The sequence below is a fragment of the Notolepis coatsorum genome (genome assembly GCF_963971535.1).
Source record: "Notolepis coatsorum genome assembly, contig: SCAFFOLD_224, whole genome shotgun sequence".
Lineage (NCBI taxonomy): Eukaryota > Metazoa > Chordata > Actinopteri > Aulopiformes > Paralepididae > Notolepis > Notolepis coatsorum.
This window is the reverse complement of record NW_028174698.1, coordinates 174983-200809: the sequence shown is the minus strand read 5'-3', so window position 1 is coordinate 200809 and position 25827 is coordinate 174983. Positions and strand designations below refer to the sequence as shown.

General features: G+C 47.6%; 1 protein-coding gene across 1 annotated transcript in view; it reads left to right on the top strand.

The window, feature by feature from the left end:
- Window positions 1–18961, top strand: part of LOC311247495 (uncharacterized protein) — a 110991-nt gene extending 92030 nt beyond the window's left edge. The window contains exons 14-17 of the mRNA XM_084338538.1: window positions 14463–14540; window positions 14874–14963; window positions 15196–15376; window positions 17977–18961. Of these exons, the coding sequence (XP_084194664.1) occupies window positions 14463–14540; window positions 14874–14963; window positions 15196–15376; window positions 17977–18206 (579 nt within the window). The 3' untranslated portion in view covers window positions 18207–18961. The remainder of the gene's footprint in view (window positions 1–14462; window positions 14541–14873; window positions 14964–15195; window positions 15377–17976) is intronic.
- Window positions 18962–25827: the final 6866 nt, after the last annotated feature.

Here is a 25827-nt window from a genome sequence, read left to right as displayed (position 1 = left end):
GGAGCCGCCAGGTAGGACAAGGTCAGTCAGGTCGTTTGCTAGAGCAGCATTGTAGATAGTCGGGGAGTTGCAAAACCCCTGAGGCAGTCGTGTCCAGGTAAACATTTTGTGACGAAACTCAAACGCGAACCAGTGCTGACTTTCTGGGGCCACGGGAATAGAGAAAAAAGCATTACTCAAATCAATGACCGAATAGCACACCGTACTGTCTGGGATCCCCTGAAAGATGGTGGTGGGGTTCGGTACCACCGGGGCCCTCTTGACCACGGCCTCGTTTATGGCCCTGAGGTCTTGCACGAACCGCCACTCCACGGGTTCCTCTGGTCCGCAAACCTTTTTGACTGGGAAAATGGGAGTGCGGGTTGGACTCCCTTGAGGGAGCTCCACTATGACCCCTGCTTTTAGGAGGGAGTCGAACACAGGAGCAATACCGTCTGCTGCCTCTTTGGGCAGGGGGTATTGCTTCACGTTGACCGCGGGTGTCCCTGGGTGTTTTGGTAGCACGTGTACTGGCACAGCACTTTTAATGAGGCCCACGTCATACTTTGTTGCAGCCCAAATAGAGTTTGGGATGGAAGAAAGCATCAGGGATACGTCATCAGGGTCCCCCGAGAGCAGCGTCAGACCCCCCTCCTCAGAGTGTGGGACGAGGCTGGCTCCCCGGGTGGCAGAGACATGCATAGGGTTGTCTAGATGTATCTTGTGCACAAGGCAACCATTCAGTGTGGCCGTGTAACATTGCCCTTCTGACTGTGGTAAGCTCGCTGCTATCCAGGTTTCTTCTGGTAGTTCGGAGCAATTCTTGACAAACTTACTGAGGCTCTGCCATGCGTCCATGGGGCCTTTGGTGAGGGAGATATGTGGAGCATCGGCTGGGTCGCAAAACTGTTGCATTAAATCAGCTTTTAGGTTTACAGAGGCGGCCATTGCAGATGTAGAATTGCACCAATACAATTTGTCTATTTCTAGTTCAACAATCACATCGTCATCACTCAACCAGTCAAACACTCTCTCTGCTCTCCTTGTCATTCTCATTGTGCAGTGTAGGCTAGGTGAATGTTGAACTAGGGGGTTCACGGCGTGAGTGTTGGCAGTAGTGGCTAGGTTCCACAGGCCGTCTTGATCCAAGAGGTCGTACGTGAGTGCGGTTGGTCGTGTGGTTATCATGGATTCGTGGCCATTGAAGAAGGTGCCGGCATCGAGTTCCGTGTGTTTGTCATAAAAGGAGGTCACAACGAGCCCTTCTGTTCCGGGGATTATTGCCAATCCCAGGAGCAGAATGAGGTCCCGTCCGAGCAAGTTAACTGGGCATGCATGACTCAGGACGAAGGGATGTGTGAACTTAAACTGTTCGTAGGTACAGGGCAGGGGAAGTGTAATGGGTTCTCTTATAGAGATACCTGCTGCGGTAGCTGAGTTACGAAATTTACCAGATAGAACAGGTGGCTTAGCAAAACACGAACTCTTCACGAGGGAACGCGTTGCCCCAGTGTCCACTAAAAATGGCACGGGTTCACCCAGTATGGTAATGATCACTGTGGGAAGTTTCAAGTGCGCATCATCATAGTGGAAGTATGTCCCTACGCTACGTGTATCGCAGTTATCAGTGTCAGTGCTATATGTACCTGTAACTCTGGGCAAAGAGGGGACGCCCGGCTCAGCAGCAGATATCTCGGCACCCCGTCAATCGCCTCTGTCCTCATTTTCTTGTTCGTTCATGTAGTCAGTGGCAAAACGGACGTGCTGATCTTGCTCATCGCGAGATCTGTTGCTGCGGTTGCGGTTGCTGTTACGGTCGTTGTCACGGTCGTTGGTATGGTCGTTGTTCCCGGCCCTCCTCCTTACTCGCTGCTCGTAATCGCGGGTTCTTTCGCTCTTTGGGGCCTGGCACTCAGAGGCTAGGTGGCCTGCTTTATCACAGTTGAAACATTTACCATCATTCATGCTTTCCTTTCGTCGGGTCCCAGAGTTGGAGCGTGGGCGTTTATTGTGGTGTTCATCTGAGTCGTTGTGGTGGGAGGGGCGACTTTGCCTTGGAACCCCAGGAGCGCTTTGGTTCATTATTTTTGGTACTGTTTCGGCCAACAATGTCAGCGATTTCTCCAGCTGCACCTGTCTTCTCGCAGTTATTGCTCCTTGTCTGGCTTGCACCACAATCTGTTCTTCTTTCATGCAATCCTCTGCGTGCACCGCATGGGCCTCCAATGTGGCGGAGTTGGGGTGTGTATTGAAACCCACCCAGCTTGACCGAACTTTGGACGCAACATCCGGGAGTAGACCACTCATGGCGAAGCTTACATATATTGCATCCCACTGTGCATCAAGAGGAGTCAGAGCCATGTTATCTTTTACTACACCTGACAGTCGGTGTAGGAATGGTTTCACTCCTTCTAGTGGGCCCTGACGGCAGGTCGTCACCTCTTGCATGGACACCTTTCTTGGGAAGATGTTGATCAATTCATTGCAAATGCCAGTAATCCATTGGGTCATCCCCAGGTTCCGGATGTGGGCGCCCGGGGCTTGGATCCATACTGCACCTCTCGGAATATTACGAAACACCCTTGCTTCCACATCCTGCCATTTGGGGTGTGTCCCCACCAATGTGAAAAGTATCTTCCGCAAATCTGGTGGGGTTAGCATGCCCTCGATGGCGATTGTTGCGAGTCCATCGGTGAAGTCCTGGGATTGTTTGACCAGGCTGGGTAAGGCTTTAATCATTGCAGCACTTTCCACCTCCTCCAACCTTCGATGCACCAGGATGGTTCTTCCCGCCCCGTTCGGGAGTTCTATCATGGGAAGACACAGGTCATTGTTATCAGAGAGTTCTATACCGTTGCGGTCTGTAGTCGGTAGTCTCAGTTGGGGCAATGGTGGTGGTATTGCCGACTGGGGTGCGTGGTAGGGGTTCCTGTGGATCCCAGCAGTGGTGCGTTCTGATCTTCGTGGCAGGGCGTGGCTATCGTACAGGGAGCTTAGCTGGAGTTCCTGACCCAGTTGCCCTCCCAGGGCCTCCACTGATCCCTGGGCCCCGCTTCCGTAGCACCGGCCCTGCTGTGGTGTTGCCATATCATGCGAGATGTTGAGCAGGCGGTTCCTGTTGGACTTGGGACTGAACCTGATTAGGTTGTTGTCGTCCTCCGCGGGCTCATATGGGTATGGTGTTGCGGCCCTGTATGGTCGCGTTCCCGTTGTGTTTGGGGTTGTTGCAGGGTATGGTGGCTGGTGTGCCGGTGGAGATGGGGCCCCTAGGTGAGGTGGGGTTCCAGGGAAAGCGTAGCCCTGCTGTGGGGATGGGGCCCCCAGATGGGATGGGGCCCCAGGAAAAGCGTAGCCCTGCTGTGGGGATGGGGCCCCCAGATGGGATGGGGCCCCAGGAAAAGCGTAGCCCTGCTGTGGGGATGGGGCCTGCAGATGGGATGGGGTTCCAGGAAAAGCGTAGCCCTGCTGTGGGGATGGGGCCTGCAGATGGGATGGGGCCCCAGGGAAAACGGGGCACTGCTGTGGGGATGGGGCCTCCAGATGGGGTGGGGCCCCAGGGAAAACGGGGCACTGCTGTGGGGATGGGGCCTCCAGATGGGGTGGGGCCCCAGGGAAAACGTAGCCCTGCTGTGGGGATGGGGCCTGCAGATGGGATGGGGTTCCAGGAAAAGCGTAGCCCTGCTGTGGGGATGGGGCCTGCAGATGGGATGGGGCCCCAGGGAAAACATAGCCCTGCTGTGGGGATGGGGCCTGCAGATGGGGTGGGGCCCCAGGGAAAACGGGGCACTGCTGTGGGGATGGGGCCTCCAGATGGGGTGGGGCCCCAGGGAAAACGTAGCCCTGCTGTGGGGATGGGGCCTGCAGATGGGGTGGGGCCCCAGGGAAAACAGGGCCCTGAGGTGGGAAGTCCGGCCCTGGTGCATATTCGTTATCTTCTCTCTGTTGCGCTGAAAGGAACGCACCCTCCTGCCCAGTTTTTTTTTTTACCCCTGTGCTCAACCCCCCCTCCCCCTCCCCACTTGCTTCGCTGACTCTCAGTTTGCTATTATCAGATTTCAACTTCCCTTGTTTGCTCTTCTCATATCTCTCATATGCCTCTTTTAACCACACATTCAGACAATGAAGTACATTTTGATGCAATCGTACCCTGTGTTTGTTCGTCTTGTCTGTTTTTAGGACAGCAGCAAGTATACCCTCTATCTTACTTACCGACAAAGTGCCTCCGTCCGGCCAATTGAAATGTTGGAGATTTGCCAGGGGCATGATGACATCATCTCCATGTTTCTCGTGCATTTCGCGGTAAATCTGGCTTTGCGATAGAGCGAGGGCCAATTGGGCCTGTTGAACGCTCGTCGTTGTCCCCATATTTCCCTCCTGATATATATAATTATATATATATATCTATATTATAATTCAACCAGGGTTGAAACGTATCCCTTATCGGGCCAGATGGATGGTGCCCTGTTTTAAACAGAGATCCTGACTTCACAAAGAGCGGAGGGGGAGGAGGAGGGAGGAGGTGGAGGACAAGGGGGAAGGAGGAGGAGGAGAAGGTGGAGGAGGAGGAGGAGGTGGAGGAGGAGGAGGAGGGAAGGAGGAGGAGGAGAAGGTGGAGGAGGAGGAGGAGGAGAAGGAGGAGGAGGAGAAGGTGGAGGAGGAGGAGGAGGAGGAGGAGGAGGAGGAGAAGGTTATAATTCTACCAGGGTTGAAACTTATCGCAGTGTCACCCAATTCCTTTAAGCACGTATGTAGCTTATCTTAACACATATAGTGACCAAAGCCCACACAAAGTTGAGCTTCTCGCAGTGTCACGTATGTAGCTTATCTTATCTTAACACAGATAGTGACCAAAGCCCATATCAAAGTTGAGCTTCTCGCAGTGTCACGTATGTAGCTTATCTTAACACAGATAGTGACCAAAGCCCACACAAAGTTGAGCTTCTCGCAGTGTCACGTATGTAGCTTATCTTAACACAGATAGTGACCAAAGCCCATATCAAAGTTGAGCTTCTCGCAGTGTCACGTATGTAATCAATAACACAGATAGTGACCAAAGCCCATATCAAAGTTGAGCTTCTCGCAGTGTCACGTATGTAGCTTATCTTAACACAGATAGTGACCAAAGCCCACACAAAGTTGAGCTTCTCGCAGTGTCACGTATGTAGCACAGATAGTGACCAAAGCCCATATCAAAGTTGAGCTTCTCGCAGTGTCACGTATGTAATCAATAACACAGATAGTGACCAAAGCCCATATCAAAGTTGAGCTTCTCGCAGTGTCACGTATGTAGCTTATCTTAACTTATCTTATCTTAACACAGATAGTGACCAAAGCCCATATCAAAGTTGAGCTTCTCGCAGTGTCACGTATGTAGCTTATCTTAACACAGATAGTGACCAAAGCCCACACAAAGTTGAGCTTCTCGCAGTGTCACGTATGTAGCTTATCTTAACACAGATAGTGACCAAAGCCCATATCAAAGTTGAGCTTCTCGCAGTGTCACGTATGTAATCAATAACACAGATAGTGACCAAAGCCCATATCAAAGTTGAGCTTCTCGCAGTGTCACGTATGTAGCTTATCTTAACACAGATAGTGACCAAAGCCCACACAAAGTTGAGCTTCTCGCAGTGTCACGTATGTAGCTTATCTTAACACAGATAGTGACCAAAGCCCATATCAAAGTTGAGCTTCTCGCAGTGTCACGTACATAATCAATAACACAGATAGATTACAATATTCAGACGGCCCCCCCACTCCTGCTTACCTTCTGATTCGCAGTGTTCCGCGTGAAATGCCCGGGGGAGTGCCGGCCCGACCAGCCGACGCAGACAGACGAAATACCCTCAGACTCTCTCACTGTCCTGGACGTGGCTTCTAGAAGAGCGATGCGAGGGGGAGCTACCCCGGTAAGAGGCTGTCCACACCCGGCAGGTCGGTTAGCACTCCCAACTTCAGACACCAAGAATGTGGTGGATTTTGACGTCTCCAGAGATGCTTAAGTAAAATACAGAGACAAGAGTTTGGCCTTAAATCAGCGTGCAAACCACCAGGTTCTCCCCGGGCAGTCCAAAACAGCGTCACACCGCAAACCAGGTATTCTGAATTAAATGAAACAGGAGCAGAAATGACAGCCGGAATACTTACGTTAAATGAACACAGGTTTAATACAGAGGGACATCTAGTCTGGCAGAGTGCATACAATTGATAGTCAGGTCTGCCAGAGTAAAAGTGACAAAAAGCAAAGTGTCATGTGTTTTAACACAGTGGGATAGAGACGCCTCTGTCTCTGATTGGGTTGGCTTTATATGGTCATTTGGGGAGTCGGATGGGATGGGCCCTTGAGGAGGTAGAGGCGCTGCGGCCTTGGACACAAGCGTTATCTGGCCTGCTCTGAATATAATGAATGGATATACTGTAGTGTTTTAACAGTTTTTGAGAGAAGGATAACATGACTTCACGATCAACCCTGTTGTGGGGCCCCAGAGGAGTAAGAATGTGAAACCACCCTTCACATCCAAACAGAAATCCTGACCTCACAAACAGAGGAGGGGGGGGAGGAGGAGGAGGAGGGGGGAAGGAGGTGGACGAGGAGGAGGAGGGAAGGAGGAGAAGGTGGAGGAGGAGGTGGGAGAGGAGGAGGGAAGGAGGAGGAGGTGGGAGATGAGGAGGGAAGGAGGAGGAGGACAAGGCGGAGGAGGAGGGAAGGAGGAGGAGGAGGGAAGGAGGAGGAGGAGGGAAGGAGGTGGACGAGGAGGAGAGAAGGAGGAGAAGGTGGAGGAGGAGGAGGCGGGAGGAGGAGGGAAGGAGGAGGAGGAGGAGGTGGGAGATGAGGAGGGAAGGAGGAGGAGGACAAGGCGGAGGAGGAGGGAAGGAGGAGGAGGAGGAGGAGGTGGAGGCCAGATGAAATTACACTTCACACTACCCAGGGGTCATGACATTCTAGTATTTTCCGGGTTATTCCTTTGTGTCCGTGAGCAGTCGAGAGAGGAGCCCAGAATGTTCCAGAGTGTTCATAATGTCAATGTTGGATTATTGTCTCCACAGAGACCAGAGGACTGTAAATATAATGCCTTACGAGCCATATTAAACATCTTGTGCCTTATTGTTGCCAGCGTGCATATCATCTGTTACTTTTGTTGAGCCGTGGTAAAGTCATTCTAATAAAATTACTAAAATACAAAGAGAAAGAGAGAGATGAGTAAGCTTATCTGATTCGAGCCAGTGTTGCGTCCTGCCCGGGGGGACCAGATCCATGTTGCTTCATGTAATCTTCGGCGGCTTTAGGCGTGCGTATTCCCTGCCTAATACCGTCTTTTCCCAAAATCGATAATAGTGCCGGGTAGTTAAGGATTGGCCTGAGACCACTCTTAAACATTCTCTGCATCACATCCTTGTAGGGGAAACGCTGAGCGATGGCCTCCTTACATAGATCTTCGTAGATAGATATTGAATTTTCACCATATTTCAGTTTCCCCCTTTGATTGCGCGCTGCTCTAATGATGGCGTCTCTTATTACCGTCTTACGCAGGGTAACAATGATAGCTCTCGGACCGTTACCTCTTTGGCCTCGTGTACCGACTCTGTAACATTGGTCCACTGTCGGCGCTGTGGGAAGGGTGTTATTACCTAAAATATCGTTAGGTTATGACTATAACCAAGTTCTGTTAGTTAGGGGCGATGCTTGGCTTCGCCTTCTGCACTATCTCGCGTACGTGCACGCGTACTGAATAAACCACAAATGTACCTCTAATACCAGTATTAGTCTGACCACACCCCTCATCAGCTTACCTTCATAAGCAGGTGTGTGGTCACCTGCTCTCCTCCTTCCCAAGCTTTCACCACAAGGTGAGGTCAAGGGCTGCAGCGGCCGTCCGAAGCCAAGCATCGCCCCTAACTAACAGAACTTGGTTATAGTCATAACCTAACGTTCTGTATCGTTAGTGGCTTAGCTTGGCTTCGCCTTCTGCACAAGGGAGGCCAAGCGGAGCCACTTGGCTGACAAATACACCCCGCTGACAGCCCCCCAAAACCATCAGAACAGGGAGGGCCGAGCCCCCCCGACCCCCCCTAATGGAGGGTAGCCCCCCTATTAGGGACGTCACGGGAGGGCGACGGACCCGACCGTGCGAAGAGGCACTCAAGCAACTCAACGCACAGGGTGAGCAGACCGTGGCTTGACCCACGACTACACACACGCACAACCCGCATGCCACCCGGGAACGAACGGAGGAACAACCTCGTTACTGCCCCCAGAATCACGGGGTCAAGGGCAAACCCAACCCCGTGGCAAGGCCGTAGCAGCGGAGCACGAAGGAAGACCCAGACCCACCAAAAGGACTGGACTCCCTGGAATGGGGGCCCGGAGAAGTCCATGATGCCAGCATCAAGACCCCACCAGGTGGGCACGTAGTGCCCCGCCCCCCACATCGCCAGCGTATTCGGACAAAGGCCCCTCAGTTACTGCACCTGGTATTCCCAGGCGGAACCAACCAGGCCAGTAAGCCGAGCGGGCCCCGTCCCCCCAATAGTACACCGCCTGGCACACTGACCCTGCAGAATAGGCAGTCAGCATGGCCGTAAGCACACAAAAAAGGTTAACCAACGGAAGCAGGCAGCGCACCGGGGAAAAACCAGGCAACAGGCTGTTAACCCTAGCCTGGAGACTGCGGACGAGACAGGCGCCAGAGGGGACAGCTGAACACAGCCGCCCCGGCGGAAGGAGCGTAAGCTGGCGGTGTTGCATGACCAAGCCTCCATTTAACAACCCCCACCCAGAGGGGTCGAGGCAGAGAAGGCTGACACGATTGGCAGACGTCATGAACGTGCAGGGGCACCCTCAACCGGTGAACCCGGGAGTTGACACTGCTCCAACACACCAGGGAACCAACCACCTCGGTGTTACCCAATGCGGTGGTTGTTCCTATAACCCCTCAAGAAAAAACTCCAAAACACACCTGCGGGTATACACCGGCTATACCGCAGTACAAGTGTTTCAGTTTCCAAAAAGGGTTAACCCAGGCCTACGGGTCGCAAACATCACTTCGGACCGGGCCTGGCGGTACGGGAAGCACAGGGTCACCAGAGGAGGTCAAAAAACCACCCCCACAGGCCCCTCTTCGCCATGCGTGAGAGAGGAGCGAAAAACAATGGAGAACCAGCCCCTAAGCACACCGTACCTGGTATTCCCCGGCGGTCTCCCAACCAAGTACTAACCAGGACCAACCTGTGTAGCGGCCGAGATCCGACGAGATCGAGCGCGTACAGAATGGCATGGCTGTAAGCCATGACGACAGTGCTGAGTAAAAAACATACCCAACCAGGGTCTCCATAGCGCTTAACCCTGTGACACCCAGACCGACCTGGCATTTTTCCCCCTGAAAAAAGCCCAAGTCCCTCAGGGTACCAGAACAGCAGATCTGCATCCCCGGCGGACAACGGGTTCAACTGATCTGGACCAGCGTGACCAGAACCAGTCCCGTGCCCTAACCACGCCGACATGCCCCAGGAAAAGGGCAGATATGCGTGTTGATCTTAACATGAAAAGAAGGCGCCACCCAGACGTCGGGACGAACCGCGCCTGGTGGCCCACCCCAAGGGCGTGAGACCCCACTACATATGTTCAGATCCATCCCGTCATCATCCCCCAGACATGAACGAGGATCCGTCGACAACCCACCCAGGTCATGGGATGTGGTCGCCGGAAGAGGAAAAACCCCCATCTCAGTTGCTTTATAAAAACGCTGTTTCAACCACAAGCAACTAAGGCGTGCCAGTCAATCGCCTGTTTACAGCGAGCTAGCACTATACGTGCGTCGGGACACACCCCCATCAATGAACAGGCTATTTAGACCTGCCATTGAATCCCCAAGGCGCCCAGGGGAACGACAAGAGGGGTGTGACACTCCCTAACTCCAACACTTCTGGAATAGAAAGAAGGAAGCATCAACAGTATGTATCCCAGTCTACACAGCCGGGGTAAAAAATGTTCACATTTTTACATCCCACCACCCTCCCATAGGAAAGAGACGGGGATCCCCAGAGAGACTTCCCACGCGAGCTGTACAGATTGAAAAGAATATATTGCACCTTGAGCCATGTAAAAAACTGGTTTTAGGGCCTCCGGGGAAGAGGCACCGAACCCATACACACTCAATAAACGAATTGAATCGAATATACATACAATAGAAAAGGACCCTTCTAGAGGGTCCACTCACTTTGACAATCTGAGGAGGAAGGCTCTGTACTCTGATGGAGGCTTCCTCACATGGATCACATGGAAGAAGGAGTCCGAACTCACAGAAGGCCTGAGTAGGCGCTTGGTGAGGAGGAGCCCTGACCACCCCCCCTGAAAACAGATCCATCACATGGACCTGAACAGCACACGGAAGTCCTACCAACAGAGACGCGCACGGTGACGTACTCTATGGCGGGGGAATTCCTGCGGTGCACACGCCCAATATACCAGGCCGTGGGACCAGGAACTCCCTCCCCCCCCCCCCCCCCCCCCCCCGTAACGTGCCGAACCGCCACGTGACGGGAACCTTGAAGGACAGGGGGTGTACCCCTGACCGACAGAACAATGGGGAGAGGAAAGGTTACCAGTTCACCCCTTTACGACCCCACACCCATGATACGACGTAACGACAAAAAGAGAATATGACACAGTCATAGTCAGCTCTATGAAGCGTTTCACAGCTCCACACAGCGCACGAGCTAACCTGCTATCTGATTTTTACTAAGGAAAAACACAGAATAGAGAGGGCTCTAAGAACCCCGGTCCAACATACACATGTGCTTCTGTGGCCAGTACAACCCAGTTGTAGGTCACATGACACACACAACCCATCATCATCACAATGAGAGAATACATCATTCTTGATTAGTATCGACCACAGGCCTTGCTAAGCACACGACAGCAACCAAACCAATTTCCCTTTAGGAAATAAGTTTCTCCAGCAGATTTAGCACAACCTCAGCAATCAAGCTGAAAGTTACATCGTATCCCTACCACACAAAAGACACAATTAATGCACAACATGTCTGATAGGAGGTGATAAAGTCCCCAGGGAACCGGGGGGGGAAAAACACAATCCTCCTATTTTACCCTCAACACGGCCAGTTAAAACAGGAAAACCTGTTAATGTGTGAACTCACTGTCCATTGTCATTACAGTCTGAGAAAGAACATTCTTTTACTCACTCGTCACCAAGCATAGCTTCATAGGTTAGTTGCCTTAGTAGTGAGTACACGGTACACATAAACACCATGATGTTTCTCACACAACAACCAGATCAATACATCACGACCTGCACGGAGAAGCTACTGCCAGTGACAAAAACAGCTCACACACAACCCGCAACGTATCTCAAAATGCATTGCAACAACACACGTTTTGGGAAAAAACACCGTCATTCACAATACATTTAGCAAGGTAAAACCAGAAGACGTGTTATGAGGGTCTGGCCAACCCCGTACCTGCCCGGAACGCAGATCAGCGAAGTGCAGTCATAAGCCACCGTAGAACACAGCCCTCTTTGTTGACGCAATCCCCGTCTAGGCTCAGGCAGGGTTGACGAACATCCCCTGTCAAAGATGACGTCGTGGTCAAGAGTGTAAAACATGTTAAAAATCAAAGCACGTTCAACAGAATAGCATCAAGCTAACGGCTGCTCCAACCGTTCTGGTGCTATCGCTTCCGCTCGCGAGACGCCGATCTACGACGCACGCGATCAGGAGCGAGCTCCCGGCGGCGCGCGAGAAGCCTAAGCTACCCCGCGCCAGGCCACCGACCGGCTAACCGTAAGCTATGAACATGTAAACAATGACATAACACTCACCCAGACAGGCCGCCGTTCTGAACCCTCCTCACTTTTTAAGAGAAAAGAGAAAACAAGACGTCAACACCGCTTCACAACGGTGACATTAACACGTCCGGCGGAATCAGCACAGTACCAACTGGCCTGTATAGCTGACTTTGAACATGAATCTGCCGCTATCGCACATTACATGCACATATCCCCTCGTGAAGGAATACTCTCATTTGGATATGAAAGATGGGGTCTTAACACGGTGACAGAGAGAATCCACTCGTCCAGAACACACAGGGATCACCAGTGTCAATGGTCGCGGCCCACTAGTTAAAACTATAATGGTCGCCAGACCAAGGCCTTCTGTCGCCTAGACGGCTAAACAAAGGACCCTAGCCTGGGGCCGGTTTCCATAAACTTTGTCTAGTAGCCCCCATAGCACTAACAGACAAGTGGAGCCCGCCAGCAAACACTACTCACCCAACCTGGAACGCACCGCTCCTCACAACAGCGGCATGTCCGACAGTTCAGCTGTGGCCTGACAGGTTTCACCCCAACAAACACAGCAAGGAACTGCAGTTGAGAAGCATGCAGCGGCGTGCTCCCAATACGAAAACCGGTGGAGGGTTTGTAGAATGATCATCATCTTCTAGACACTCCAGTACGAAGACAATATCGCCGTATTTTCTCGAAAATAGTGAGAGAGAAAATAAAGATATGATGTCAACGTATCCTTGTTTCCCAAGCTGTTCCTAATCCAATTTCTTCCATCATGGTGTCAAGTGTGGGGATCTACCGAGGCACCTCTTCCTTGTGGTGAAAGCGAGAAGGAGGAGAGCAGGTGACCACACACCTGCTTATGAAGGTAAGCTGATGAGGGGTGTGGTCAGACTAATACTGGTATTAGAGGTACATTTGTGGTTTATTCAGTACGCGTGCACGTACGCGAGATAGTGCAGAAGGCGAAGCCAAGCTAAGCCACTAACGATACAGAACTACTAACACTGTTGGAAGGCTGTCGTCTGTGCAATTGACTGATTCATCTAGTCCCACAATGCGGATATTATTTCGCCTGTAGTAACGTTGGGTCTCGAGCTGCCTCTCCATTGCTTTCTCTTCGACTTCTTGTATTTTCTTCCGACACTCTTCTTCCACCTGTTTTATCTCCTTCGATAACTCTGTTAATCCATCGTTGACGTTCTTCTCGTTCACTTGGACCATCTGTGTAATTTCTATCACCGTATTCTCCACTGCCGTGATTCGCCCGGCCTGTGCAGCGGCTGCTTTCATAACCTCTTCGAATTTAGCATCGACGTGTGCTTTGAATTCATCTTTGAGTTCCTCGATGTGTAATTTGAAAGCTAACATCTGATCCTTCCCTACTTGTATCTGATCTTTTATCAGGATAGTCAGAGAGTTGAAGTCGGGTTGTGAAATTGCACTGCTTGTGTCAGTTGATGTTGCGGGTGCAATGATGGACTCGATGGGTTTGTTGGAGATTATCTTCTCAAGTTCCCCTGCTTTATCTCTTACGGTATTTTTACCCATCGTTACCTTTGTGTTGTCAACTGCTGTCTCCCTCTCGGGGCCAGTCATCGTTGGTCCCGGTATATTCTCCACTATAGTCCCCCCATCGGGGCTAGTCAACAACGGTTCCGCCGTTGCCTCGCCTGTTGTGTTCTTTGAACGTGTCAAAATCGCCGCCGTTGGAGTATCTGTGCCGAATTTCTTTCCACCCTTTTTCTTATCCTTAATATCCATGTTGAGTCTTTATGTCTTTTGATATAGTTAGTAGAAGGTCTTATCAATACATACGATGTGGTTTAATCTCTTTTGGTATTGTTCAAATAAGGTTTTTAAACGAAATTAACGTTGACGGGAGCGGAGCTGTAACCAAACGCGTGTCGCTTCACATTGCGTTCAAACCGGAAGTCAGAGGCCCTCTTGAATGCCATTCCGATGCCGGAATCTCAGAATCGGTGACGTGAACTTAAAGGAACACGCCGACATTATGGGAAATGTGCTTACTGTCCTGTAGAAAAACTATTGATTGATTGATTGAAAACTTTATTAACAGATTGCAGAATGGGTACAATACAGTACGGCTCAATACAAAACAACTGCTAAGAGGATGCAGACCAGAAAAATACTTTCGTCTTGTTTACATCGGGGTCCCCCATTTTCAATTAATCAGGACATTTACGACATACAAGACATACAGATATACAGAACTGTGTTGTAAAAAGAGATCATAAAAAATATATACATCAGAAGGGGAAGAAACTGTACATTGGTGGGGGGAGGGGGGGGGGGGGTAGAGGATATCTTACTGCAAGCACAAATAAATGGAAGCGGATATGGATCAGCAAAAACACATCCCTGGAGTTTGGAGGCCAGTTGATCCGTATCCGCTTCCACTAATTAGCTTGCAGCCGGATAGTTTTCTACTGAATGCACAGAGAGGACATTGGTATCTATCTTCTTGTCTGACTCTGGAGAAGATAAGCGGAAAGCTTATTTTCCATAATGTCGGCGTGTTCCTTTTAAGATCCATGTGGGTCGATTGGAAATTAGGAATAGAAAAATGGAAAGAAAGAGACGGAGTGTGAACTACCTCTTTAACGACAAAACGGTGATCAACACTACAAGGCTGTGGTTTGTCTCTGTCTCCAGAACGAGGGTAAACCAGTGAAGATGGTGAACCTGAAGGCCAAGTTCCATTTCGCCTTCATCCCTGACCTCAACTGCCAGGTAATATTTCAAACAGCCAATCGATCAACGGTATATATTAGCATCCAGCTGCTATGTATAATAGATTATTTGGAGTCAATGTGGCAGCTAGTCTCAATCAACCCTCTCTCTCTACTAATCAATCGTTCTCCCTCTATCAGACAAGCAACTAATCAATCAGTGAATGTAAGCAGTGCCTTTTTTATAGCTATATTCATGTGAGACTATTCAATTCTTACTATCTCACTCTACTGTGTTACCTGTAAGCAGTTCAGTCAACTGTGTGTGACAGATCCTGGAGCTGCCTTATGTACTGTATTACCTGTAAGCAGTTCAGTCAACTGTGTTTGACAGATCCTGGAGCTGCCTTATGTAGGGAAGGAACTCAGTATGCTGATCTTTCTACCCAACGAGATGGAGGACAACACCACAGGACTGGAGAAGGTAGGTCACACACACACACACACACACACACTCATACTCTCTCTCATACTCTCTCTCTCAACACACACACACTCTCTCAACACACTCACACTCTCTCTCAAACACACACACACACACACACACACACACACACACACACACACACACACACACACACACACACACACACACACACACACACACACACACACACACACACACACAGTAAATGCTGATGTTATTCCCATCCCAGATGGAGAGGGAGTTGACTTATGAGAACTTTAAGGAGTGGACCCATTTCGGCATGATGCATTTCGTAGAAGTTCAGGTGGGCCTGCCTCGTTTCAAGATGGAGAAGACGTGTGACCTGAAGGAGGTCCTGAGCAGCATGGGCATGGTGGACGCCTTCTCACGAGATCTCTGTGACTTCTCTGGTAGGAGGGAATATGGAATATGGCTGTTAGCTTTGCCCTTTTTAAAGGACCACTCCACACATTTTGGGGGGAAATACACTTATTAGCTGCTCCCTACTGCTTCCAGTCCTTGTGTTAAGCTAGGCAAGCTGCTCCTTTGCAGACACACAGAGATGAAACTGATATCAATCTTCTCGTCTGAATCTGGGGAAGATGGCAAATACATGTATTTCACTAAATGTCCTTTAAAGCCATTTTTAATAAGTAAGCAATCACATCACACCTTTCCAGAACTCATGTCCTAATGGCAGTGGCGGCCGCACCCCCTGGTGGAAAGTGGTTTTGGATTTTTCTATAATAGTAGATTTCGACCGCTAAAATATAATAATTCTTTTTTATATATAAATGACTCATTTTAAGTGTGTTTGTGTTTAAAATAAACAATAACGTGTAATATATAAAATAGAAATCATTGTTTGTGCGTCCTGTTCATCCCCGCTCTCTTCTGGGGCGCTAGAAATATTGCCCCACTGACTGGACGTCATTGCGCAACGCAGCCAATTGAAAAATGCACAGAGCAACATAAATGCACCTAGCAACTAAATTTTGCCAATCAGTGTCTTCAAATACGATGCCTGAGGCGCCGTGTCCACAAAGCGTTTTTTTCAAGGCGGAGTGCTTTGGATGTCAAATGATATGAATGCCCAGAGCGATTCCAAAGCGCAGGGAGCGCTTATTGTTGCGTCATCTGCATTATAGATTGTATATACCTTAGGTCGTATATTACTGGGTTGTCAGACACGGCAAGAATCGGCCTCTCCTCTGCCATGTTTGTTGATCTTTTTAGTCCCGCCACTTACTCGATTTTGATTGATCGGTCGAAAAAAGTGACATTGATGAGCGGTGCTCCTCTGCAAATGTGGAACAATTTTCTACTCGAGGCGCCTAGAGCGCTCCGCCAAAAAACGCTAGCCGGCGAGAGCGCTAAAACGTGAGGTGCGGCGCGGCGCAGGGAAGAGGAGCGCTCCTAGCGTGTCTTTACCATAGAAATGAATGAAAGGTGCTGGCAGCTCAAAAAATGCTTTATGTGGACACAGCCCCGGAAGGGTGCTTTTTCTAGCGCCCCAAACAGAGTCATTGTCGAATTGTCTATTCACTCTATTGGCTGAGCATCGCGTTCGTGTGACATCACGTCCACCAGGAAATACCAAGCGCTAATAGTTGTCGTCGTCGGAAATTGATAATAATCACAAGATACATTCACAGTGTTGGATCTAACTAAATGGATTTATATATGGACACGTTTATGGAAAGTTCAAGCCCAGACCACAAAGCTTCTCGAAGGGTTACGTCCAGGCATGCAGTCGTGCACACACGCGGTTACACGGCGTGTTAGTAGGTCACTCAGGGCAGAAGTGCGCGCAATGATGTGCACGCGCGCACTCGTCGCGTCGTGCGATAAGTACGCGGCCACAACACCGGCACTTATCACCTAGACTTTGCATAATAATAGGATACCTGCTGTCCTTCTGTAAAATAACTCTAAGTTACATTGTTAATTTAGTTTGTATTTACTTTTCTAGTTTAAGTTAATTCAATTAAAGAAATTGTAACTACTATTACATTTAAAACATTGTTATGCATAATAATCATCTGTTCTGTGCGCAACTGAGGGAACATGTATGCGCGTGCACGTGGCGTGTGGGCAGTTCCCATATTACGACTGCATCACTGGTTACGTCGGACAGACCAGAGGCGCGCGCAGGCACTCACGGTTTAGCATGATGAAATCAGTGACTGTACTCCTGACAAAGTATAGTATGGTTTATTTGTATTGGGAAAGATACAGACACATTAGCTGGTTGAACAACATCTATATGTGTGGTAATAATGCAGATATTGAGTGTATTTCTGTGAAAATGCACGTGGCGCACGCCTCGAATTCCAACCGAAGCGGAAAAAAATTCCCTTCCTGCCCGCGGCCGGTGTGAACAGCGACGCCCGTTAACATGGGAGCGAAAGTGAAGCGCTGATGGCTCGCCCGCCTCACGCCCGCGTTTGATGTTTTCGTGCCGTTAAGCGCGACGGCTCTTTTTTTGTACGTGATGTTCTACCGGCAAAAAAAAGTGAGTCTCAGCCTCAACATATACTGTTCTGTAGTTACTGAAACTGATTGAATATGGCACCGCCCCACCTAGAATAATTTTCACCAGCCGCCACACTGCCTACTGGGCAATACGCTCTACAACCCCAACTATTGCTGCTACCGTCTCAACCTTTTACTGGGTATAGATTTAATTTTGATTAGATTTAAGAGTGGAACTCACAAATGGAACCCCCCCTCGCCCAAATCTCTGCTCAGTTTCTTTGGCCGACCCCATGCGGCAACATTTGCTGGAGCCCACCTACCCCCATTTAAAAGGGGCAACTACCCCAAAATAAGTAATTACCCCTCATTCAAAAGAGGCAACTACCCCCATTCAAAAGAAGTACCGGTAACTACCCCTCATTCAAAAGAAGCATTCCCGCATTGTGTGATTAGATGTGAATGAGTCCGGAGTCCTCTCCTCGTGTCTCTTGTTCTCTTCCCACGTTTGAAGCTCTTCCTCTGCTCCTGACAGGCATGTCTGCAGCCGGTGACCTGGTGCTGTCCAAGGTGGTCCACAAGGCGTTTGTGGAGGTGAACGAGGAGGGCACGGAGGCCGCCGCAGCCACCGCCGCCGTCATGATGAATTACTGCATGCCCATGAGACCCAAGAGATTCTACGCCGACCACCCCTTCCTCTTCTTCATCCAGCACAACCCCAGCAAAAGCATCCTTTTCGCCGGCCGATACTCCTCCCCAGAGTAAATGCTGCACCTTTTACGTGCAACGCTCACGTTTCCTCCGTAGACGTGCTCTGCTTGCCATCCTGCATTGCTTGAGCCGCAAAGGACAAGACAAGAAACGCTGCATCTGAAAACACCACCACTCTATTTTTAATTGATTAGAGTAGGCTAAATGATCATTTAATATATAGACTATCATGAATTTATCAAGCAGGCTAATTTGTCTCCATTTTGGAAAATTACCAGTGACTTATCTACTCTAAAGCCTTTTGAAAGGTCAAAGGTCAAAAGTGGGATACCCATTACTTTGTTTGGATCACTGATTGGAGCCTTTAATCTCTTGCACTGTACTGTATATCCTGTACCCCCCACTCGGAAGCCTTACACTATTATGTCTTGTACTGTTGTTACCCAGCAACACAAAATCATCCACTTGCTACAATTTATTCTATTGGCCAGGATGGGCAGTGGTTGTACCCTTTGACCCGGTCTCTGTAACATCCACTATGTGCGTAATGAATATGCTCCTTTATACTGTATGTATATTGTTTACCAAAGATTATCCAGTGATGACATAACATTGAATGTTTCCTTACCAATTTGATATACGTTTTGCAACACTTTACATTTTAACCATGCAAAGTGCTTTTTGTTTTGTCATATGCAATTTAAGTGTCATTTGATAATGAATTGGAGTGTCGTGTGCTCCATTACATACCAGATTACATTTTTAAAACAACAGATGTCATTGGGGCTTTTCTCCCCAATTAAACTACCCCCCCCCCCCCCCCCCCCCCGACACAGTAGAGTTACGAGTCGAGATTTTGATCTTTCCTGCCGGAGTGACCATACTAATCACTCAACATGGGGTTATAGCAATGTCAGCAAACACCTTGGATAGCAACATGGCGGGTGTAGAACAGGTGAGAAAAAGGTGTGTGTGTGCTGTTAAATTTTCTGCCAGGACAATAAGCCTGTATGTGTTGTTCTTGAAGCACTGTACTGTATCTGTCGCACGCACGCACGCACACACACACACATACACACACACACCCCAAGGGGTGCTTGAGCACCTGCCTTTTTGAGCCTCATAAAAAAGTGGTATTTTTATTTTTTTTAACAAATGTCCTTTTTGAAGAAAAAAATATATATTTTTTTTGTTACGCATATAGACTGCCCTTCCAACTGAAAAATTTCAGGATAGAATCAAAATATTAGGTAAAGAGAGAGATGCCCCATATTCCATTGCAGTTTGCACTGCCTCCTCAGCGTGCCTCTCCACGGACCTATATATTTTATGCATAGCGTGGGTGGTGGTGATGATGATGATAGAAACCGCTGTAGCGCATACAGTTGAATGCTGGTATTATACTTACTGAGGGACACGAAGAATTCAAGTCCGATGGGATTTGGGAATCTCAAATACAAATCGGGATTGGAATAAAAAATGCATTTATATTAAACAATACAGAATATACAGCTCTTGGGGTCTGTGCTTTGCTCATTTCTGCCTTGCACTATATAGTATTGTATATTAGTACACCGCATAGTATTGTATATTATATGGTAACTCAGTTACGTCTATTCTGCATCGAACATTGTACATATGCCTATACTGAACACTGTGACCTCATTTTTTTTACTTCTAATTTACATGCTATACTATGTTATTCTATTTCATACTTATCTTGTCTTGCACAGTCTCTGGAGCGTAACAGTAAGAAGCATTTTGTATAAAAGTATTCTGTACTTCTGTATGACAACTATTAAAGAAACTTGAAACTGTAGGGTAAGCACTTATTCCCTCCCACCTGAACATTTATGGAGATGTATGGGCCTTTTAAGTCAGTGATAAAAGTGTATTTCAAAGATAAGTGAGCTCCTGCACTGATTATTATAGTTAAATATTTGATCACCAAAACCCCCCAAAAAGCATAAAAAGGGGGGCCCCCCGCCCGAAAAGGGCCCTAAAAAAAATTGGGCTTGTGCGCTACGCGCGCTCGGTTAAAACACACACAGGTATAGTGCCCTTTTCAGCCTTTGAGCACCTGCCCCTCTAAACTCCTGTGCACGTCCCTGCACACACACACACACATCCCTGCACACACAAAACACACAACATTTGCTTACTGACTCACTCACTTAGGGCTCGGCAATATGGTCAAAATATGATTATCACAATATTTTTCTTATTTTTGAGCGTATGCGGATATTTGACTGGAATACTTTATAATACTTAACAAGTTTAGATTTACTTAAAAAAATGGATATGGATACGTTTACTGTACTGTATTATACCCATTCTGCAATCTGTTAATACAGTTTTCAATCAATCAATCAAGGCAGGGATACACTATGATATGCCCCCCCCCCCCCCATGCTCACACAGACCATCATGTATCCCTAATGTTGACTCCTAACCCTTGGAATGGCCAAAATGTCCTCATTGTGCCTAAAAGTAAACATGTCCACAACTCAAACTGGCCCTCTGGAGTGTCGTATTCGAAGTATAGAAAGTATATAGTATAAATAGAGAAGTAGCTATTCTAAAGATATAGAAGTATAATTTAACTCCCTGCTTCCTCTGAGCCTTGAAGAAAATGTTGTCAAGCTAAAATTCCACTTTCAGTTCTATTCTTTGTCCTGGAAGATATCTTTGTCCTGACCTGAAGGAACCTCATCTCTGACCTGAAGGAACATCACCTCTGACCTGAAGGAACATCATCTCTGAGCTGAAGGAGGAACATCATCTCTGACCTGAAGGAACCTCATCTCTGACCTGAAGGAGGAACATCATCTCTGACCTGAAGGAACATCATCTCTGACCTGAAGGAACATCATCTCTGACCTGAAGGAACATCATCTCTGACCTGATCTTTGGAACATTGTCCTATTGAGCCAAGCTTTTACCAGGACCTCACATGTACACAGCTTCCAGTGTTTTTCCTTATTTTCCTTTAATTGTATCTACTTATCTATGTATTTATGTATTTATTTATTTCTACCTTACTTAACCAGACAAGTTGACTAGTAAAAACACATTCTCATTTACAGCAACAGCCTGGGAGAGTGATTCCGGGGGTGGGGGGACTAACCAGTACAACCACAGTCTGTTACTGTTGGCCACTGAGCAGCCTCCACACTTGCGCAGTTGTGGGTTAACTACCTTGCTCAAGGGCACCTCAATGATAGTTGTGGAGGGAGGAGTGAAATTCTTCCACTTCCTCCATGCACCCAGAGACCTTTTGGTCACCAGCCAGCTTCTCCAACATCAAGGCTGCTATTCTCCACTTGCACAATCTGAAAGTAGCCACTTCCGGCTGACTTCCGGTTGCCAATGGCACTTCCTGTCCCATCCAAATACATTGGTTTTAGCTACTTTTCTCCCCTTATTTAAACAACTTTGTCGTCACAGAGAGGCAATGAAACGTTTGTATTATTATAGTATAGAATGTATTTAATAAGCAAACGTTTGTCAGCAGGGTTTTTGGGCTGTATTTCATGTAAAAACGTTTACTGTTAGTTTCCTTGCTCAGCCAGCATTAGCTAACAGAAGCTAGTGGTTAAACAGGCCGGATTAGCTTTGAGCTAACTATCTTTCCCGACCCATGTATTCATTCCATTCTAAACATAACGTTAGTTTACAAAACATGACCCGTCTATATAACGTTGAGGAACAAATTATATAGACGGGTAATGTTTTGAACAACTAACGTTACGTTTAGAATGGAATGCATCGGCAAAGATCCGTTAGCTCAAAGCTATTCCGGCCAGTTTATCAACTTCCTGTCATTTAGAAATATGATTTTATAGTGAAAATCATTACCAAAACGCCCGGAAAAACCTAACGGGAGCATTATAGACTGTCATACAAATGTACAAATGCTATAAGGTGGCAAGAAATGCACTATAAACAATACTTTATGCATCGGCAAAGATAGTTAGCTCAAAGCTATTAAGGCTAATGCTGGCTAACAGAGGCTAGCGCAAGAAACGACGCCGCAAAGTATTGTTTATAGTGCATTTCTTGCCACCTTATAGCATTTGTACATTTGTATGACAGTCTATAATGCTCCCGTTAGGTTTTTCCGGACGTTTTGGTAATGATTTTCACTATAAAATCATATTTCTAAATGACAGGAAGTTGATAAACTGGCCGGAATAGCTTTGAGCTAACGGATCTTTGCCGATGCATTCCATTCTAAACGTAACGTTAGTTGTTCAAAACATTACCCGTCTATATAATTTGTTCCTCAACGTTATATAGACGGGTCATGTTTTGTAAACTAACGTTATGTTTAGAATGGAATGAATACATGGGTCGGGAAAGATAGTTAGCTCAAAGCTAATCCGGCCTGTTTAACCACTAGCTTCTGTTAGCTAATGCTGGCTGAGCAAGGAAACTAACAGTAAACGTTTTTACATGAAATACAGCCCAAAAACCCTGCTGACAAACGTTTGCTTATTAAATACATTCTATACTATAATAATACAAACGTTTCATTGCCTCTCTGTGACGACAAAGTTGTTTAAATAAGGGGAGAAAAGTAGCTAAAACCAATGTATTTGGATGGGACAGGAAGTGCCATTAGCAACCGGAAGTCAGCCGGAAGTGGCTACTTTCAGATTGTGCAATTGGAGAGTTGCCTCCACGTATCATGTGGCCAAAAGACAGACACGCCCGAGACCAGTGATACTGTGATAAGAGACAAGGAACCTTGTTTCCCCATAAATATAAAGCAATAATATGCCTTTCATAAGTAATACTCATTCATCAGTCAGCCATGAATTAATAAGGCTGCATTATGTAAGGGATAATGTATAGCTACGAGGTCATTGTCGCAAAATAATTGACCGACACAGAGGTGTTTTAAACGTCAGTGAAGGTCAATTATTTTGCGACAATGATCGAGTATAGCTATAAATTATCCCGCTTATTACATGGCTAACTTACTAACAATATTGTTCTGCGGAATTCTACTCCCTCCTCGAAAACTGCTGCCGTAGCGCGACTCGCTAGACGCGTCTGCGAAAATTCCACTACTCTGCTGAGAACTGCTGCCGTAGCGCGAATCGCCTATATCTTTGGACAGCTGGGTGACGTCACCCTATTGTTCACTCCGAATTCCAACAGGTGTACCGACATTTTATCATCTACAAATACATTCGGATGATATTGTTTAAGATATATCAACAAGACTCAACAAGACGTTCGTCAGCAAGGACGTGGACGTGGACGCGGGCAAATACTGCGGCATGGTCATGCTGGACCTACAAAAGGCCTTCGACACTATCAATCACACCATTCTGATTGACAAGCTAAAAGCAATTGGTTTTGATAGTTTATCAGTGAGCTGGATACAATCCTACCTGGAGGGGAGGGAACAGATGGTGGAAGTAAACGGTACCCTACCCCCCCCCCCCCCTCACAGTGAGCTGTGGTGTTCCACAAGGAAGCATACTAGGACCGCTACTATTCCTAATTTATGCAAATGACATGTCGTCAGCTTGTGACTGCAACTTGTTCCTGTTTGCGGACGACTCAGCCCTGCTGGTCTCTGACAAGAACAAGTTACAGGTTGAAAAAGCCCTCAGCTCGGAACTAGGCAAAATCTGCATATGGCTCGCCGACAACAAACTATCATTACACATGGGCAAAACAGAGTCCATTCTCTTCGGTTCAAATAACAAACTCAGCAAGACCGACGGCTTCTCGGTTACAGTGGGTGACAATATTATCACAAGGAAAGATGAAATTACCTACCTGGGTTCCATCCTAGAGGCTACTCTTTCCTGTGACAAAATGGCATCCAATGTAATAAAAAAAAGTCAACCAACGAACGCGATTCTTGTACCGGATCTCCTCTCTGGTAAACAAGAATACCCTGAAGACTCTAGCAGGAGCACTCATTCAAGGGTACTACGACTATGCTTGCACCTCATGGTACCAAAGCACCTCAAAGGCACTAAAAAACAAATTACAAACATCTCAAAACAAGCTAGTCAGACTACTACTTGACCTGACTCCTAGAACCCACCTCACCCCTGCCCACTTTGACAACCTAGGATGGCTTAGAGTAGACGACAGAGTACAGCAACTTGCAATGGGCCTGGTCTACAAGATACACTACGCGACCAAGGTACCCATGTACATGTCAAAATACTTCCCAAAGGTCAGTGAATACCACGATCACAACACCAGAGGGAGCTCCACAAATCATGTAAAACCCAGATTCGGCTCAAACAAGGGACTAAACACGTTTCGCAATTATGCCACATCAATGTGGAACGCCCTACCTAAAGCTGTAAAGGAATGTGAATCACTACCCACTTTCAAAAACACTCTCAAAAAACACCTACGTGAGACTGCAATTCGAAACTGGCCCCTACAAATGTCCTAACCTAGTTGTACAGTAAATTACCAAGTAAGGCTTTGTCAGTATTCCAATGTACAGTGTAAAATGTGTGTGTGTCCCCTACCCAACCCCCCCCCCCCCCCCCCACCTCCAATGTACAGCCCTCACCCAACCCACCCAACCCCACCCCACCCACCCAACCTCCTCCAATGTACAGTTTCTACGCCAAATGTATATACACTCCTTTTCTGGACACTTTTGTATCACAAACAGTACTGTATTTGCAAATCTGATATGTCATAAATGTATAGATGTAGCAGTACTGTCTATCTGTATGTCATGTATGTCATATATGTTATGATGAATTGAAAATGGGGGACCCTGATGTAAACAAGACGAAAGTCTTTCTCTGGTCTGCATCCCCTTAACAATTGTATGTATTGAGCTGTACTGTACTGTACCCATTCTGCAATCTGTTAATAAACTTTTCAATCAATCAATCAATCAAGGTGGCAGAATATTGTAGAGTGAACGATTGTGGGTCATGCGCATGCGTGCGCAAGCACAGGAGCGCTGTCAGCAGAATTCATTGATTGATTGATTGATTGAAAAGTTTATTAACAGATATAATATCAATACCACTATACACAATTACCTTTATACACTGTAACGGCTGTGCAGCTGTCAAAGATTTCCCACTTTTCTGGCAGCTATCACATTCCGAGACCTTTAAGAAACTATCTGTTAATAGTCATGCACTCCTCAGGTGCAAGCCTAGTTGGCTGGCTGAATGCAAATCTGAATCTGAATCTAACACAAAACACCTCAAACACATACCCAGTTGTCAATATTGTGATGTGAATGGGCCGAAGTGATGACATCACGAGCAGGGACTCAAGTGGCTCATTATGGAACACAGGTGTTGTGAGGTTTTGCCCGCTGCTCACTACCTTTTCTCTGTCTTCTTTAAGCCTACTGTTAGGAATTCCCTATTCTCTGTCTTCTTTAAGCCTACTGTTAGGAATTCCCTACTCACTCTCTCTAGCCCCCACCCTCTCGTTCTTTACCCTTAGTGGCCACACCTGTTTGATATTCTATTATCTCTCGCACCTGTGGTGGCAGGCTAATTAGTCCCCCTGTGGGCTTTAAATACCAGGGCGCTTCCCCTCGTTTTGGCGTGGGGTCGTGTTGTATACTTGCCGAGTCATATTCTCTAAACATCTAGACTCTTTCGGGAGATCCTCCGTCTGCCTATGCTGTTCCATTCTCCTGCGTCGAGATGTTTTG